General features: G+C 45.8%; 1 protein-coding gene across 1 annotated transcript in view; it reads left to right on the top strand.

The window, feature by feature from the left end:
• fah (fumarylacetoacetate hydrolase (fumarylacetoacetase)) overlaps positions 1–17,289 on the top strand; it is a 77,914-nt gene that overhangs the window by 42,878 nt on the left and 17,747 nt on the right. Inside the window, exons 9-12 of the mRNA XM_078241564.1 lie at positions 997–1,127; positions 12,255–12,330; positions 14,882–14,928; positions 16,812–16,913. Of these exons, the coding sequence (XP_078097690.1) occupies positions 997–1,127; positions 12,255–12,330; positions 14,882–14,928; positions 16,812–16,913 (356 nt within the window). The remainder of the gene's footprint in view (positions 1–996; positions 1,128–12,254; positions 12,331–14,881; positions 14,929–16,811; positions 16,914–17,289) is intronic.

The following is a 17,289-nucleotide window of genomic DNA, read 5'->3' as shown; positions in this document are numbered from 1 at the left end:
GTTATCTCCTCAATGATTCTATAACCCTGTCAGATTTGTCAAGTATGATTTTCCCTTTTTGAAATGGATTCTGACTTTCTCTGACTATTTCCTTTTTAAACTGGGGAAATCTCACCCTCCACAAGAGACTAAAGTTTCTGTGCGACAGATGCTGAGATAATTGACCGAATAATTACCTGGATTAAATCTGTCCCTTTCTATAAATGGGTGCAATACTGGCCACTCTTCAGTCTCTGTCATATTCAATATATCTCTGGGAGACATTATCCCTTATATAGAACAGAAAAGAAAATGCTGGAAAATCTCAGCAGGTCTGACAGCATCTGTGGAGAGAGAGTTGGGCCAACATTTCAAACGTTGGCTCTATTCTCCTTCCACAGATGCTGCCAGACCAGTTGAGTTTTTCCAGCATTTTCTGTTTTTGTTTCAGATTCCAGCATCCACAGTATTTTGCCTTTACCCCTTATATAACTGGCAGTGGCACAGTGGTTAGCACTGATGCCTCACAGCGCCAGGGACCCGGGTTCAATTCCTGGCTTGGGTCAATGTCTGTGCGGAGTCTACACGTTCTGCCCGTGCCTGCGTGGGTTTCCTCCGGGTGCTCTGGTTTCCTCCCACAGTCCAAAAGATGTGCTGGTTAGGTGTATTGGCCATGCTAAATTCTCCCTCAGAGTACCCAAACAGACGCCAGAGTGTAGCGACTAGGGGATTTTTCACAATAGCTTCACTGCAGTGTTAATGTAAGACTAGTTGTGACACTAATAAATAAACTTTAACTTTAAAAACTGGCCCAATGCTTTCCCATTTTAGCCATCAGACTCCTTCGTCAACTGATAATGGAGACTATGAGGAATGGTTTCAATGTTGTAGCTTAACTTCTCCAACAGAAGAAGGCCTGGTGTGCGATGATGTTTGTGATTAACTCTGGATGGATTTATCATTGAGGTAAGCATTGTCAAGCTGGTTTCACACTGACACCTGTTTGGTGTTTTGCAGCTCGAGATATTCAGAAATGGGAATATGTTCCACTGGGACCATTCCTGGGGAAGAGTTTTGGAACAACCATTTCACCTTGGGTTGTATCGATGGAAGCGTTACAGCCATTCATTATGGCCAATCCTATACAGGTAAATTGGCAAGTGACGTTACTTGGCATTTATTTTTATTGATTCATTGGATATGGGTGTCGCTGGTTTGCCAGCATTTATTGCCCATCCCAGTTGCCCAAGGGCAGTGAGAGTCAACCACATTGCTGTGGCTCTGGAGTCACATGTAGACCAGACCAGGTAAGGATGGCAGATTTCCTTCCCTAAAGGACATTAGTGAACCAGATTGTTTTTCCGACAATCGACAATGGTCATCAGTAGACTTTTGATTCCAGATTTTTTGTATTGAATTCAAATTCCACCATCTGCCAGGGCAGGATTCGAACATAGAAACAGAAGATAGGAGTAGGAGGAGGCATTTGGCCCTTTGAGCCTGCTCCGCCATTCATCACGATCATGGCTAATTGTCCAACTCAGTAGTCTAATCCTGTTTTTTACCTCATAACCTTTGATCCCATTCGCCCCAAGTGCTATATCTCGGCGCCTCTTGAATACATTCAATGTTTTGGCATCAACTATTTCCTGTGGTAATGAATTCCACAGCTCACCACTCTTTGGGTGGAGAAATTTCTCCTCATCTCCGTCCTAAATGGTCTACCCCAAATCCTCAGATTGTGACCCCTGGTTCTGGACGCACCCATCATTGGGAACATCCTTCCAGCATCTATCCTGTCTAGTCCTGTTAGAATTTTATAAGTCTCTATGAGATCCCCCTCTCATTCGTCTGAACTCCAGCGAAAACAATCCTAACCTAGTCAATCTTTCCTCATACATCAGTCCTGCCATCCCTGAATCAGCCTGGTAAACCTTCGCTGCATTCCTTGAGAGCAAGAACATTCTTCCTCAGAAAAGGAGACCAAAACTGCACACAATACTCTAGGTGTGGCCTCACCAAGGCCCTGTATAATCACAACAACACATCCCTGCTCCTGTACTCAAAATCTCTCACAATGAAAGCCAACATGCCATTTGCCTTCTTTTCTGCCTGCTGCACCTGCATGCTTACCTTCAGTGACTGGTGCACAAGGGCACCCAGGTCCCTCTGCACACTCCCCTCTCCCAATTTACATCCATTCAGGTAGTAATCTGCCTTCTTGTTTTTGCTTCCAAAGTGAATTACCTCACATTTATCCAAACTATACTGCATCTGCCATTGATTTGTCCACTCACCCAACCTGCCCAGATCATTCTGAAGGATCTCTGCATCCTCATCACAGTTCACCCTCCCACCCAACTTGGTATCATCTGCAAACTTTGAGATGTTACATTTTGTTCCCTCATCCAAATCATTAATATTTATAGTGAATAGCTGGGGTCCCAGCACCGATCCCTGTGGCACCCCACTAGTTACTGCCTGCCAATTCGAAAAGGATCCATTAATTCCTACTCTTTGTTTCCTCTCTGCCAACCAGTTTTCTATCCATCTCAATACACTTCCCCCAATCCCATGCACTTTAATCTTGCACGATAATCTCTTATAGGGGACTTTGTCAAACGCTTTCTAAAAGTCCAAATATACCACATCGACTGGGTCCCCCTTGTCAACTCTGCTAGTTACATCTCCAAAGAATTCCAACAGATTTATTAAGCATGATTTTCCCTTCATAAATCCATGCTGACTGTCTGATCCTGCCACTGCTTTCTAAATGCTCTGCTATAAAGTCCTTGATAATGGATTCGAGAATTTTCCCCACTATTGATGTTAGCTTACTGGTCCATAATTCCCTGTTTTCTTTCTACCTCCCTTTTTTAATATTGAAGTGACATTAGCCTCCAATCTGCAGGTACCGTTCCAGAGTCCATAGAATCCTGGAAGATGACCACCAATGCATCGATTATTTTTGGAGACACTTCCTTAGGTACTCTGGGATATATATTATCAGGCTTTGGGGATTTATCCACCTTCAATCCTATCAATTTTTCCAGCATCATTTCTCTACTAATATTAATCTCCCTCAGTTCTTCCCTATCACTAAATCTTGCATTCTCCAACATTTCTGGCATCTGATTTGTGCCCTCTTTTGTGAAGACAGAACCAAAGTATGTATTCAGTTGCTTGGCCATTTCTTTGTCCCCTATTATACATTCCCCCGTTTCTATCTGTAGGGGACCTACATTTGTCTTCACCAAACTCTTTCTGTTCACATATCTATAGAAACTCTTAGTGTCAGTCTTTATGTTCCCTACAAACTTACTTTTGTACTGTATTTGCCCCTTCTTAATCAATCCCTTGGTCCTTCTTTGCTGAATTCTAAACTTCTCCCAATCCTCAGGCCCATTATTTTTCTTGGCCAATCTGTATGCCTCTTCTTTGGATTGGATACTATCTCTAATTTCATTTGTAAGCCATGGATTGGCCCTCTTTCCCATTTTGTTTTTGTGCCAGACAGGAACAAACAGTTGCTGCAGTTCCCCCATGTGTTCCTTGAATGTTTGCCATTGCCTATCCACTGTCATCCCTTTAAGTAACTCTCCCCAATCTACCAAGGCCAACTCACACCCCATATCCTCATAGTTTCTTTTATTAAGATTCAGCACCCTAGTCTCCGAATCAATTACTTCCCTCTCCATAAAAGCAAATTACTGCGGATGTTGGAATCTGAAACCAAAAGAGAAAATGCTGGAAAACCTCAGCAGGTCTGGCAGCATCTGTAAGGAGAGAAAAGAGCTGACGTTTCGAGTCTAGATGACCCTTTGTCAAAACTTTGACAAAGGGTCATCTGGACTCGAAACGTCAGCTCCTTTCTGTCCTTACAGATGCTGTAAGAAGTTTAACAACACCAGGTTAAAGTCCAACAGGTTTATTTGGTAGCAAAAGCCACACAAGCTTTCGGAGCTCTTAGCCCCTTCTTCAGGTGAGTGGGAATTCTGTTCACAAACAGAGCTTATAAAGACACAGACTCAATTTACATGAATAATGGTTGGAATGCGAATACTTACAACTAATCAAGTCTTTAAGAAACGAAACAATGTGAGTGGAGAGAGCATCAAGACAGGCTGATGCTTTTGTACTGTATTTGCCCCTTCTTAATCAATCCCTTGGTCCTTCTTTGCTGAATTCTAAACTTCTCCCAATCCTCAGACCCATTATTTTTCTTGGCCAATCTGTATGCCTCTTCTTTGGATTGGATACTATCTCTAATTTCATTTGTAAGCCATGGATTGGCCCAATTTCCCATTTTGTTTTTGTGCCAGACAGGAACAAACAGTTGCTGCAGTTCCCCCATGTGTTCCTTGAATGTGTGCCAGATGCTGCCAGACCTGCTGAGATTTTCCAGCATTTTCTCCTTTGGTTACTTCACTCTCCATCTTGATAAATTTTATTATCATGTTATGGTGGCTTATCCCCAAGGGGTCTCGTACAGCTAGATTGGCAATGATTCCCTTCTCATTACATAGTACCCAGTCTAAGATGGCCTGCTCTCTAGTTGGTTCCTCCACATATTGGTCAATAAAACCAGCCCATACACACTCCAGGATTTCCTCTACGGCATTGTGGCTAATTTGATTTGCCCAATGTGCAGAAATCACCCATGATCACCACTATTCCCTTATCACATGCATCTCTCCTGTCATGTCTTACCCTTTAAATTAAAATTATGAAAGCTTTTTTTTTCAGATTATTTCCAATTCTCTCAGGCCCTTCTTTCCAGCTCCTTGTTATTACCGAATATGACGTTTACCAACTATAAACCACAGAAATTTCACGGAAACACTATTGTGGTGTACAACAACAGCAACGACAATGCCAAGAGAAAAAATGAAAAGAAAAAACTACTTACCCGTCACCAGCCAATCACTTACCTGCTGTCTGTGACGGCATGGTTCGATTTCCTTCTACCTCTCACTTGCCCTCGGTTCTTCCTCACAGGTCCTCCTCTCCGCTCCTCCCAAAGATGAGCACCTCTTTCCCTCAGCACCGAATTCCCACTCAGCTCCAAATTCCCGGTACCCTCACTCTGGCTGAAATCTCACTCCGTCTGACTGGTCCTGCGCAAGCTCACCGGTTCACATTCACTGAATTCAGCTCGCATTAGCTGAGTTTCTGGATTAACACTCTAGCGATAATACCACTCGGCCATCACCCCACCCCCATGCTCATCTCATATGAATGTAAATTTAAAGATGAAATAATTGGCCAGAGTATAATGTGGAGGTGGTGGTCCCATCCACCATGGCTGGAAGTCAGGGATTAAACTTGTGCCAACCCTGGAAGCTATGACTATTTTACATTGCCTGAGGTTATTGCGTTTGGTCCTCTGAGGCAGGGTGACCCGGTTCCATGAGCTGCTGGCCAATCAAAGAGCCGGTGAGTCTTCAATCACAGCATTTGCACCGTAAGGGGTGGCTGTTGATGAGACTGCAGCCAATCCCGGACCCGACGCCAACGATGGAGGCCAAAGAAGAAGATGAATAGTGGACTTGCTGGGGTGAGGGAGGGCTGGAGGGATTGGTCGAGAGGCCAGGGGGATAGTGGGGGATTCTTTAAGCAGGAAGGTCCTTTCAGCAGTGGGAAGGAACCTTTAAGTGGTCATTAATTCACCCCGAAGCTGAGGCTGACAGACCTGTTCAACTGAGGCATTTGGGATGATAAAGAGGGAATCAATGATGCTTGTCATACCTATAGATGTGGGAGAGACAGTGTCATAGATGCCTTCACTCGACGAGGGATGTGGTAGCTCACATCTGTCACATTGTGCAGGAAGAGCTAACACCACAGGAAGTGGAAGGCCATTTATTGCCAGGGCCTCTGAGATTGCTACTCTGAATGTTTTAGCAAGTGGATCATTCCAGGGCTCCACCAGGGACCTCTGCGGAATTTCTCTCGCATCTGCTCATAAGTGTATCCGAGAGGTTATGGACACCCTCTTTAGCGAGATGCACAATTATGTCCCGTTCTCCTGGATGAAGCCAGTCAGGCTGCCAGAGCAGTGGTGGCAGTATGCCTACAGTCTGGCAAGGCCCTTCAAGGAGGACAGTCATCACATGGCAGTTCTTGTCTCGATATCTGAGTTCTAATCAGAACCTGCACTGTCTAATCTCTGCACAGGTAATCAGTCATGCAAGACAGCTCAGGCCTCATCATAGTGAGTTCACAGCCTGAGATCAATCTCAGGACGCAGCTATCTGTAACTCTGTCATGGATTTGAGGCTGCAGTTCAGTTCACCTTTCATGAGACTGTGAAAGCTTCAGCAGCGTGGCCTGATTCCCGTCAAACCCCAAGGGGGAATTTCCCATTCCGCCCACCCCGGGAATTGTAGGGGGTGAGGGATGGAACATGACCTCAGGCAGGATTTTCCGGTTTTGGGGCGAGAGCAGTTGGAAAATCCCAGTTTCCGAACAGCTTTGCCTTGGCATCTGGGGCCTTTACACACACCTCCAATCTCACATAGTTTTAACCGGCTAGCAGGAATTGCAAAGCGCAGCGTTAGCAAAGTCCTTACCTCTGCATCATTCAAGTGGAAAAGTGGATACTTACAGGACTTTAGAACGAACATGAGATAACACTGCAGGCAGATGGGGGGCGCGTAAGAGCTCCAAGTGTTGGGTTCATGTGTAAGCTCTTACACGTTAGCTCTTCCTGCACAATGCGACAGATGTGTCCAAAGATGTGCGGGTTAGGTTGATTGGCCATGCTAAAAATTGCCCCTTAGTGTCCTGGGATGCATAGATTAGAGGGATTAGCGGATAAAATATGTAGGGATATGGGGGTAGGGCCTGGGTGGGATTGTGGTCGGTGCAGACTCGATGGGCCGAATGGCCTCTTTCTGCACTGTAGGGTTTCTATGATTTCTATGATTTCTTTCTATGAGATGTGAGCTACCACATCCCTCGTCTAGTGAAGACGTCCATGACACTGTCTCTCCCTCATCTATAGGTTTGAGAAGCATCATTGGTTCCCTCTTTATCATCCCAAATGCCTCAGTTGAACAGGTCTGTCAGCCTCAGCTTCAGGGTGAATTAATGACCACAGTCGAGGCTCACGAAAAGTACATTGAGGCGAGTGAAAGGTGCACAAACTCAATGTCACTGTTCAATCCTCTCAGATCCGCATGGAGCACTTTACAATGCAGAAGCAGCAGGAGATAAAGCAGCCTCCAGCTTCCAAACTCATGAGGCAACATGATATGAGCTCCTGAAGCAGGTCTCTGAGATGCCTGCCCAAGCACCAAGTTCTTATTGACAGGGATCACTCATGCTGATGCGGAGCAGAGAATAGTAGGTGCAAGTCACCATAGACTGAGGCACAGAGTGGCATATCTGTGAGGAGGGGGGGGGCATCTGTTACACTGGACTGACCACGGAGCCTATCGTCAGAAAGAGGAGACTTACACCAGTCCAGAAGTTGACAGCAATAAATTCTATTTAAATTTGTACCAATTCTATACAGATAGTGAACACTCAATGCTATCTTTGTGCTTGGGTCTTTCTTACCCTACCACAATGGCTTGCTGCTTGCCTGACAGCCACAGCGCAGGTGGAGGCAGCCTCGGTGGACGGGGCTGATGGATTGACTGGGGGTGGCTCTCTTCCTCTTTCCATTGGTGCCTGTCAAAGACAGAAAAGTCAATGGCTGCGCAGTGACTAACTTTCCAAAGCACTTGCAGTTTCCCGAAGCTGCTAATGGGTCCTCCCTGGTTTGGGAGATACCCAGTCTCACCCTCAGTGCATAATGGGACCTGGCTGGACAGCTCCATCCCTGCTTTGCAAGTCTAGTGAGTGGCCGGAGGTCGGTCACTCCACCTCCAGTCTGGGGTCTCTCCCTGTGATTCCGGGCAATCTATTCCTATGTAAAGACAGACGGACTGTGAGAAAGATGGATGCCACAGTCTGTGATAAGGATGCCTGCCTTCTGTGGGAGCTGAGCTGACCTCTGTAAGGGGTGAGGAGCTGTACAGGATGTGAGAAGAGATAAAGATGTTAAAGTGTGTGCGAGAGGTTCTGAGATGATGCCTCTTGAGCTGGTAGTGTCCCTGTGGACCATCATCCTGTGAACACCTGATGGGCTTTGTGAGTTGAGAGTGAGGAGAAGGTTGATTTAACCCTGGTGGAGCGGATAAGGTCATTCATCCTTTTCCTGCACTGGATGGTGGTCCTCGCCTGAGGAGCGTTGGTGCTGAGCGCTTTGGCGACCTGCTCCCAAGCCAGCGTGGCGAAGTTGGAGGCCCCCAACTCCCATCACAGGGGAAAAGTATATCCCGCCAGCCCTCCACTGCCTGGAGGAGTACACCCGTGTGATGTCGCTAAACATCAGAGCAGTGTACTTGGTCCTCTTGGGGACCATTCTACTGGTTAACATGATCAGCCAGGAGCTGCAGAGAGTAATGTGTGCATGAGTGCAGGTTAAATATGGCACCAACAAACAGCCAATGAGGTAACGGCAGGGGGCAGACCAATATCAGCCCACCTGCCACAAGATATGACGTACGTCACATTCATGCATATTTAATGAGCTAAAAAGTGGATGGATAATCTGGGGCAGAAACTCGTCATGATGGTTGGCAGGTTCCACATCACCTCTCTCATCCGCCCTCGGTGGCCTTTAGTCCCTCGGAGCAGAAAATTCCACCCTCTATCTCTCACTCTCCACAGACGCTGTCTGACCTGCTGAGTATTTCCAGCATTTTCTTTTCATTTCAGATTTCCAGCATCTGCTGTATTTTGGTGTTTTTTTATTAACTGCCTTCTTGCTGAAGCAAGGACAGAAAGTACTTAGAATCCCAACTTTGCATTGTGCACACGTACTCCATTGTTCCCATTCCAAACACACAACAGCCAGACTGGGAATCGGTGATAGTGAGGGCACAAGGCTGCAATCTTGACACAAAGAAGCATCATGATATTCCCAAATAACTCGACCACACCAGAGGAATACAACAAAAACCTGCATTTATATAGCACATTTGACATGGAACATCACGAGCTTCTTTCCAGGAACAGCCACAGACTTGAATTGACACTGAGCTATGTTAGAGATGAGAGAACAGGTGACCAAATGTTTGATTAAAATGGGAGGTGCGGTTAAAGATGGAGAGAGGGTTAGAGAAGTGGAGAGGTTTATGAAGAATATTCCAGAGTTTAAGGCTCAGGGAACTAAAAGCACGGCCATCAATGGTATTGGGATCAGCAGGATTGGTTATTGGACACTGCATCAGGATAGTGAAGGAGTTGTTCAGGGGCCACAGACTGCTGCATGGGCTCTGCACTCGCGACAACATACCCATAAAGAGTTTCTCATACCTTGGTGGAGTGCGGCTTGCTGAGAGGTATGCATTCAAGGGAGACACAAGAGTAGCAATATTGACTACTAGATAAGGAAGATTAGCAGAATGATGAGGAATCAAAAGGGAGGGTGTGTGTGTGGGGGGAGGGAAGCCTTAACGTCTTGCAGCCAGAGATATGAAATGTTGCTTGGTGATTCTGTGTGGTATAACTGTCTGGCACATAAAAGGTTATGATGTAGAGATGCCGGCGTTGGACTGGGGTGAACACAGTAAGAGTTTTAACAACACCAGGTTAAAGTCCAACAGGTTTATTTGGTAGCAAATACCATTAGCTTTTGGAGCGCTGCTCCTTCGTCAGATGGAGTGGAAATGTCCCTGACACCAGGGTCAATTTAGCATGGTCAATCCACCTAACCCACACATCTTTGGACTGTGGGAGGAAACCGGAGCACCCGGAGAAAACCCACGCAGACACGGGGAGAATGTGCAAACTCCACACAGACAGTGACCCAAGGCCAGAATTGAACCCGGGACCCTGGCATTGTGAGGCAACAGTGCCAACCACTGTGCCGGCCTGATGGCACAATGATAGTGAACCCAGTAACAAAAACAATAATAGAGAATACAATGTTAGTGAACACTGATAGAAACAGAGGCGGCAGAGGAGCATTCTGGGAGAAGTCAGCTCAGTCACCATGACTGAGCATTTGGAGGAACTGGTGTCAAGGAGCAGTTAAGCCTGAAACACAACATTAGTGTTTCCCTTCCTCCCTCCTCCTCTAACCAAGATAAAAGAGGACAAGCAAAGTAAGATTCTTATTCTTAAGTGTGCAAGGGCAGAGATGGCAGTTCGGGCAGCAATATGCTCCTCCCCGAGATCTCTTTGTTTTATCACTCTCCCCAATGCCCTACCATTAGCTGAATAAGTCCTGCCCTGGTTCAATCTACCAAAATGCATCACCTCACATTTATCTAAATTAAACTCCATCTGCCATTCGTCAACCCACTGGCCCAATTAATCAAGATCCCATTGCAATCCAAGTTAACCTTCTTCACTGTCCACTATGCCACCAATCTTGGTGTCATCTGCAAACTTACTAACCATGCCTCCTAAATTCTCATCCAAATCATTAATATAAATGACAAATAACAGTGGACCCAGCACCGATCCCTGAGGCACACCGCTGGTCACAGGTCTCCAGTTTGAAAAACAACCCTCTACAACCACCCTCTGGCTTCTGTCATCAAGCCAATTTTGTATCCATTTGGCTACCTCACCCTGGATCCTGTGAGAGTTAACCTTATGCAACAACCTACCATGTGGTACCTTGTCAAAGGCCTTTCTAAAGTCCATGTAGACAACATCACCCAGCTGTTGTATTTTTTGATTCATTTATGGGGTGTGGGCCTCGCTCTCTAGGCCGGCATTTATTGCCCATCAATAATTGCCCTTGAGTAGGTGGTGGTGAGCTGCCTTCTTGAAATGCTGCAGTCCCGTGAGGTGTAGGTACATCCACAGTGCTGTTAGTAACCAAGTTCCAGGATTTTGACCAAGTGAAGGAACAGCAATATATTTCCAAGTCAGGATGGTGAGTGGCTTTGAGGGGAACCTGTAGGTGGTGGCGTTCCCAACATGAGACCATTCCATGACAACTCTTAGAACAAGGTTCCAAAAGGTGCTCACTCTGAAAGGGCAGCACGGAGCTGATGGGGAGGGTTGTTTGTCCTGTCTGGACGAGGTGCTGGTGACTGCTGGCACATAGTGAATGCTCAGCTGCAACCTCCTGTTTCTCCGCTGGAGCTGGGATGGTCTGACCCAGACAGCTTGGTGTCACTGTGACAACGACTGGATGCCAGAGTGGGAAAGGAACAGATGTGTTAACATCTGCCACTCCCCACATCTGCTTGCGTTAAAATCAGGGGCTATATTTCCAGCAACAGGTATTTAGCCAAGGGCTAAACCAGACACCACAACTATCAAACAGTCAGTTTATTTTATTACACTTCAATCTGCTTAAAACATTTTAATTGTGTTCTCAAAAATTGAACTATGTTTCATTTTAATGACATGAATTGAGAACTTATTCTGGTCTGTTATCTATAATAAAATATCTTTATAAGACTCTAAGACATAGGAGCAGAATGAAGCCACTTGGCCCATCGAGTCTGCTCCGCCATTCCATCATGGCTGATATTTTTCTCATCCCCATTCTCCTGCCTTTTCCCCATAACCCCTGACCCCCTTATTAATCAAGAACCTATCTATCTCTGTCTGAAAGACACTCAGTGACCTGGCCTCCACAACCTACCGTGGCAAAGAGTTCTACAGATTCACCACTCTCTGGCTGAAGAAATTCCTTTATCATAGAATCCCTACAGTGCAGAATAGACCATTCGGCCCATCAGGTCCACACTGACCATCTGAAAGAGGACTTTATCTAGGTCTGATCCCCCACCCTAACCCCATAACCCTGCGCTTGATCTTGGCCAATCCACCTAACCTGCACATCTTTGAAGTGTGGGAGGAAACCGGAGCACCCGGAGGAAACCCATGGAGACACAGGGAGAACTTGCAACCCCCACACTGACAGTCACCCAAGGCTGGAAGTGAACCCAGGTCCCTGGCACTGTGAGGCAGCAGTGCTAACCACTGTGCCACCCCCTTATCTTCAGGCTCTATAAGGGGGATAATGTTAAGCTGGAGGAGGATAGTGTTCTTTGCAATTCTCTGCCTTCCCAGCTTGATTGGAATGTGTCATTTCCTAATTTCAGGAGTTTGGGTTATGTAAAATACGTCTGGTTGGGATGTGGGGCATATTAATGATTGTGGAAGAGTTAATATTGAGTTTTATGAATGGAAGGCAGCCAGGATTGTCAAATTACTTTTGTGACACTTTGTTCTGTTATCTTCCAATTGTACAGGATCCCAAGCCTTTGCCCTATCTGTGTAGTGACGACCCGTACACTTTTGACATCAATCTTTTTGTTTCGATTAAAGGTGAGTGGAACACAACTTGTTTTAATTCAGGAACAAGCATTTTAAAAGGTGATTGAGCAGTGTGTTTATCAATTTTAATTTCTAAACACTCATCTTCACTGCCCCGTGTAACTGGCTCCCTGATCACATGGGTTGCTTTTGCATTCTCATTTTCTCAATGGCTCTGAATTTCTCGGGGTTTCTTCTGATCCAATGTGTGTAACCGACACAAAACCACAGCAACCGCAGTGAAACGATCGAAATGCCCCACTGTATTCATTTGGTTAATGTTGAAAATCCCCGCACAGTGCTATTTGCTGCATATTTACGCACACTGTGTAGGTAACTTGCATCCTTGCACTCTCTCCAGGCAGATTACCTGAAGACACAAGCGAGGAAGGCATTTGATACTCAGAAACCAATGGGATTGGCTTTCACTTTCCCCTCTGGATGATTTGATTTGATTTATTATTGTCACATGTATTAACATACAGTAAAATTGTATGTTTCTTGCCCGCTATACAGACAAAGCATACCGTTCATAGAGAAGGAAAGGACAGAGTGCAGAATGTAGTGATACAGTCATAGCTCGGGTGTAGAGAAAGATCAACTTAATGCAAGGTAGGTCCATTCAAAAGTCTGATGGCAGCAGGGAAGAAGCTGTTCTTGAGTCGGTTGGTACGTGACCTCAGACTTTTGTATCTTTTTCCCGACAGAAGAAGGTGGAAGGGAGTAAGCCTGGGGTATGTGGGGTCCTTAATTATGCTGGTCGCTTTGCCAAGGCAGCAGGAAGTGTAGACAGAGTCAATGGATGGGAGGCTGGTTTGCGTGATGGACTGGGCTTCGTTCACAACGCTTTGTAATTTCTTGCGGTCTTGGGCAGAGCAGGAGCCATCCCAAGCTGTGATACAACCAGAAAGAATGCTTTCTATGGTGCATCTGTAAAAGTTGTGAATCTTTGGAATTCTCTACCTCCGAGGATTGTGGAAGGTCAATCATTGAGTATGTTTAAGGTAGAGATTGATGGATCTCTGATTAAAAGTAAATGAATTAAGGGCAATGTGTGAGAAATGCGGCACTGTGGCACAGTGGTTAGCACTGCTGCCTCACAGCGCCAGGGACCCGGGTTTGATTCCCGGTTTGGGTGACTGTGCAGAGTTTGCACATTCTCCCTGTGTTTGTATGGGTTTCCTCTGGGTGCTCTGGTTTCCTCCCACAGTCCGAAAAATGTGTAGGTTAGGTGGATAAATGCGCAGGGTAGGGGGGCCTAGGTGGGATGCTCTTTCAGAGAGTTGGTGCGGACTCAATGATCCGAATGGCCTCCTTATACATTGTAGTGGTTCTATAGTTTTCACAAACAGAGATTTATTAGAACATGGAGTGTTTTACCACAGGGCTATTGAAATAGAGACTCAAATATTTGAAAAAGAAGAAAGGACAGGAAAATGGGATTAGAGTAGAGAGGCTGCACTGAAGATCTAGCCCAGACACAATGGGCTGAATGGTCTTCTGCACTATCATTTCTATGGTACTTGAGAGACCATTTATGATTCTGCTTTCACATGATGTCCAATAGTGCTTGGCCCTCATTGGATTGAACAGATTGTTAACCATAGAAACCATAGAAACCCTACAGTGCAGAAAGAGGCCATTCGGCCCATTGAGTCTGCACCGACAACAATCCCACCCAGGCCCTATCCCCTTATCCCTACATATTTACCCGCTAATCCCTCTAACCTACACATCCCGGGACACTAAGGGGCAATTTAGCTTGGCCAATCAACCTAACCCGCACATCTTTGGACTGTGGGAGGAAACCGGAGCACCCGGAGGAAACCCACGCAGACACAGGGAGAATGTGCAAACTCCGCACAGACAGTGACCGAGCGTAGGTTTTTGTTTGATTGGATGTTCTTGGTTCAGATGGGAATGGGAGGCCAGGTGTAATGCAAATCACAGGTTTTAATGGAACAATCTACTCTTCTAAAGATAACAGTTTAGTGAACTGACAATGAATTCAGTAGGATTCAATGTTTAGCCCACTGGCACACTGGATTCTGCTCAAAAGTTAGATTCATAGAATCATAGAATCCCTACAGTGCAGAAGGAAGCCATTCGGCCTATCAAGCCTGCACCGACAACAATTCCACCTAGGCCCTGTCCCCATAACCCCACATATTTACCCTGTTAGTCCCTCTGACACTAAGGGCAATTGAGCATGGCCAGTCAGCCTAACCCGAACATTTTTGGACTGTGGGAGGAAACCAGAGCACCCGAAGGAAACCCACGCAGACACGGGGAGAATGTGCAAACTCCGCACAGACAGTGACCCGAGGCCGGAATTGGGTCTCTGGCACTGTGAGGCAACAGTGCTAACCATTGTGCCACCATACTGCCCATTGTGCCACCATGCTGCCCATAATTAAAGACCGGAGTTAAACAAACTAAAGGTGAATACAGTTGAACAAATGGTGCTTTTTATTTAATTGCATATTTTAGTCCCATTTCACAATTGCTTAAAATGTTGACCTTTGCCCTGGCTCAAGAGTTTTCTCTGTGTGTTTGATGGCAGGTGAAACAATGGCTGAAAAAGTTACCGTCTGTCGGTCTAATTTCAAGGTGAGCTCAGTGTCCCATGGCTTCCCTTTTCTCAAATGAGTTATAATCATCCAATTTTGCAGCACAGATGGAGGCCATTCAGTCCATCAAATCTGCCACAACCCTTTGTGAGGGCAATCCATTTATCCAACATCCTTGATATTCTCACAGAGCCTTGCAAAATGTTCCTTTTCAAGTAATTCTCCAGTTTCCTGTTGGAAGTTACAGTTGAATCTACTTCCACCGTCTCTTAAGGCAGCGCCTTCCAGATCACAACAACTCAGTTTTTACTCTGTGATCCTTTCACCAATTATCATCAATCTGTGTCCTCGAATCACCAACACTCCTGCCAATGGAAAAAGTCTCTTCCTATTTTTCAAAACCTTTCATTAGCTAGGACACCTCCATTAATTCTCTCCTTAACCTTCTCTGCTCTAAGAAGAACAATCCCAGTTCCTCTGGGTCATTGAAGCCCTTCATTCCTGAGAACATTCCCGTAGCTTTCCTCTGCACTCTCTCTAAGAACCTGCTCTATAACAGCATAATAACAGCACAAGACTCGAGGGTGAAAGGAATAGTTTCTCAATCGCCCCGTTAGAGAGATGAGCTCTGACATTCAGCATGGCTGCTCCTGCCCCTGAGTGTAACTCTGGCAAGAACTTTGCAGACCTCCAAACAGCAGAAACCAGGAGGCAGATTCTCAACTCACAGCCGGGAATCGGGAGGTGGGACTCATGCTGCCGTTCTGATCCTACCTCCTTCCCCAGGAAAACAGGATTTTCTAAACTCTGGTCCTTAATTAGCCTGGAGACAGGTCTGGTGCTAAAAGTGGGATTATTCAGAATAGGCAGATTATAAAGGTCTCTTCCATTTACAAAAAACATTGTCCTCCAATGGAATCAATGGCAAAGTTGAGCTGCATTGGGGAAGCCTCATAATCTATAGAAATTTAATCCCTTTGATCAATCCAACTCCCTATTCTACTTTCTGAATACAATTCACACGGCTATGACAGCTGGAAGCCATTGAATAGACAATGCGCTCCCCAAGTAACAAATGTTGACCCAGATATAAACACTGATGTACATTTGCTCCTGGTCTGGCCTCCATTTTAAAATTCTCATCTTTGTTTGTGAATCCCTCAATGGCTTTGCCTCCTCCCCAACACTGTAACCCAGTGATTCCCACATTTCTTTCTTTATGGACCACTTAGAAGGGACAAAGGAGCTCAGAGACCACCCACCAGTCCTACGCCTTTTGCTTGAACTGGGAAAAAGCTCATCATAATTGATGGGAACTTGGCCCTGCTCTCTCTCTCTCTCTCTGCCTCAGATGCAGTGAAGTGCATCAGTGATTCGCATTTTTGAACAGCCTGCGGATCACCTACACAACCCTCATAGGCCACCAGTTCACGAGCCACTCTCTGAGAATCACTGCCGTCATCTCCTCTAGCTCTGCAGCGCTCGGAGGCATCTGTATTCCTCCAATTCCGACCTCTTCACATCCCTGAACTCCAGTTGGAGAGACTTCAAACTCTGGAATTATCTCCCCGAAGCTCTCCAACGTTCCGTCCCTCTCTCCCCCTTTTAAAACCTCCCTCTATTACCAACATTATATTTCTTTACGTGACTTAAGGTGAAGTTTTTCAGACCCTCCCCCCTCCGACGGGATCTTCCAGTCCCGCCAAAGTCAGCAGAGGTTTGACTGGCTCACCCAGCCCCTCCCCCGCTGTGGGGGTGGGGGGAGCGGGGGTGTACAATTCCGCCCTTGATGTGAAATGATGACATTGTTATTGCAAAGGGCCTAACCCCCGTGAAAGGTGATTGACAAAAGCAAGTTGTTGTTGGATGTGATTCTACAACAATCAAGTCTTCATTGGCTGTGTGTGTCGACCTTCTCCTCAGCACATGTACTGGACCCTGAAGCAACAGCTGGCCCACCACACTGTCAATGGCTGTAATGTCAGGCCTGGAGACTTGTTGGCCTCAGGAACTATCAGTGGCCCTGTGAGTAGCAGCTTTCGTTTTCATTTCACTGTGTGGCAGAGGTAAAATACATCAAACCTGGCATCTTTTAAATAACAATTATTTTACTTTTCATGATTCATTTATTCCTGTATTTAAAATTGAGTTTCCGTTCAAATATGTATGTTTAATTCATATCGAATGTATTTTTATAAATAGCTCGCGCTGAAGCAGTTTAATGGTTCTGTGCTTGTCAGTCGCAATGACAGACTAACATTATCTGACTCATTAACTTCAGTGGCACCCAGCCTAACATTATGGGCTGGATCTCGCGCCAGGAAAATTCCTGACCCTACACAACTGTCTCCATTTAAAAAATCTCCCTCACCCTATACTTAATTCCAGGGTTGGAGCCGGA

Source organism: Mustelus asterias, chromosome 24 (assembly GCF_964213995.1).
Source record: "Mustelus asterias chromosome 24, sMusAst1.hap1.1, whole genome shotgun sequence".
In the NCBI taxonomy this organism is placed as follows: Eukaryota; Metazoa; Chordata; class Chondrichthyes; order Carcharhiniformes; family Triakidae; genus Mustelus; species Mustelus asterias.
Note: the sequence above shows the minus strand (reverse complement) of the source record. Positions and strands in the feature narration are given on the sequence as shown.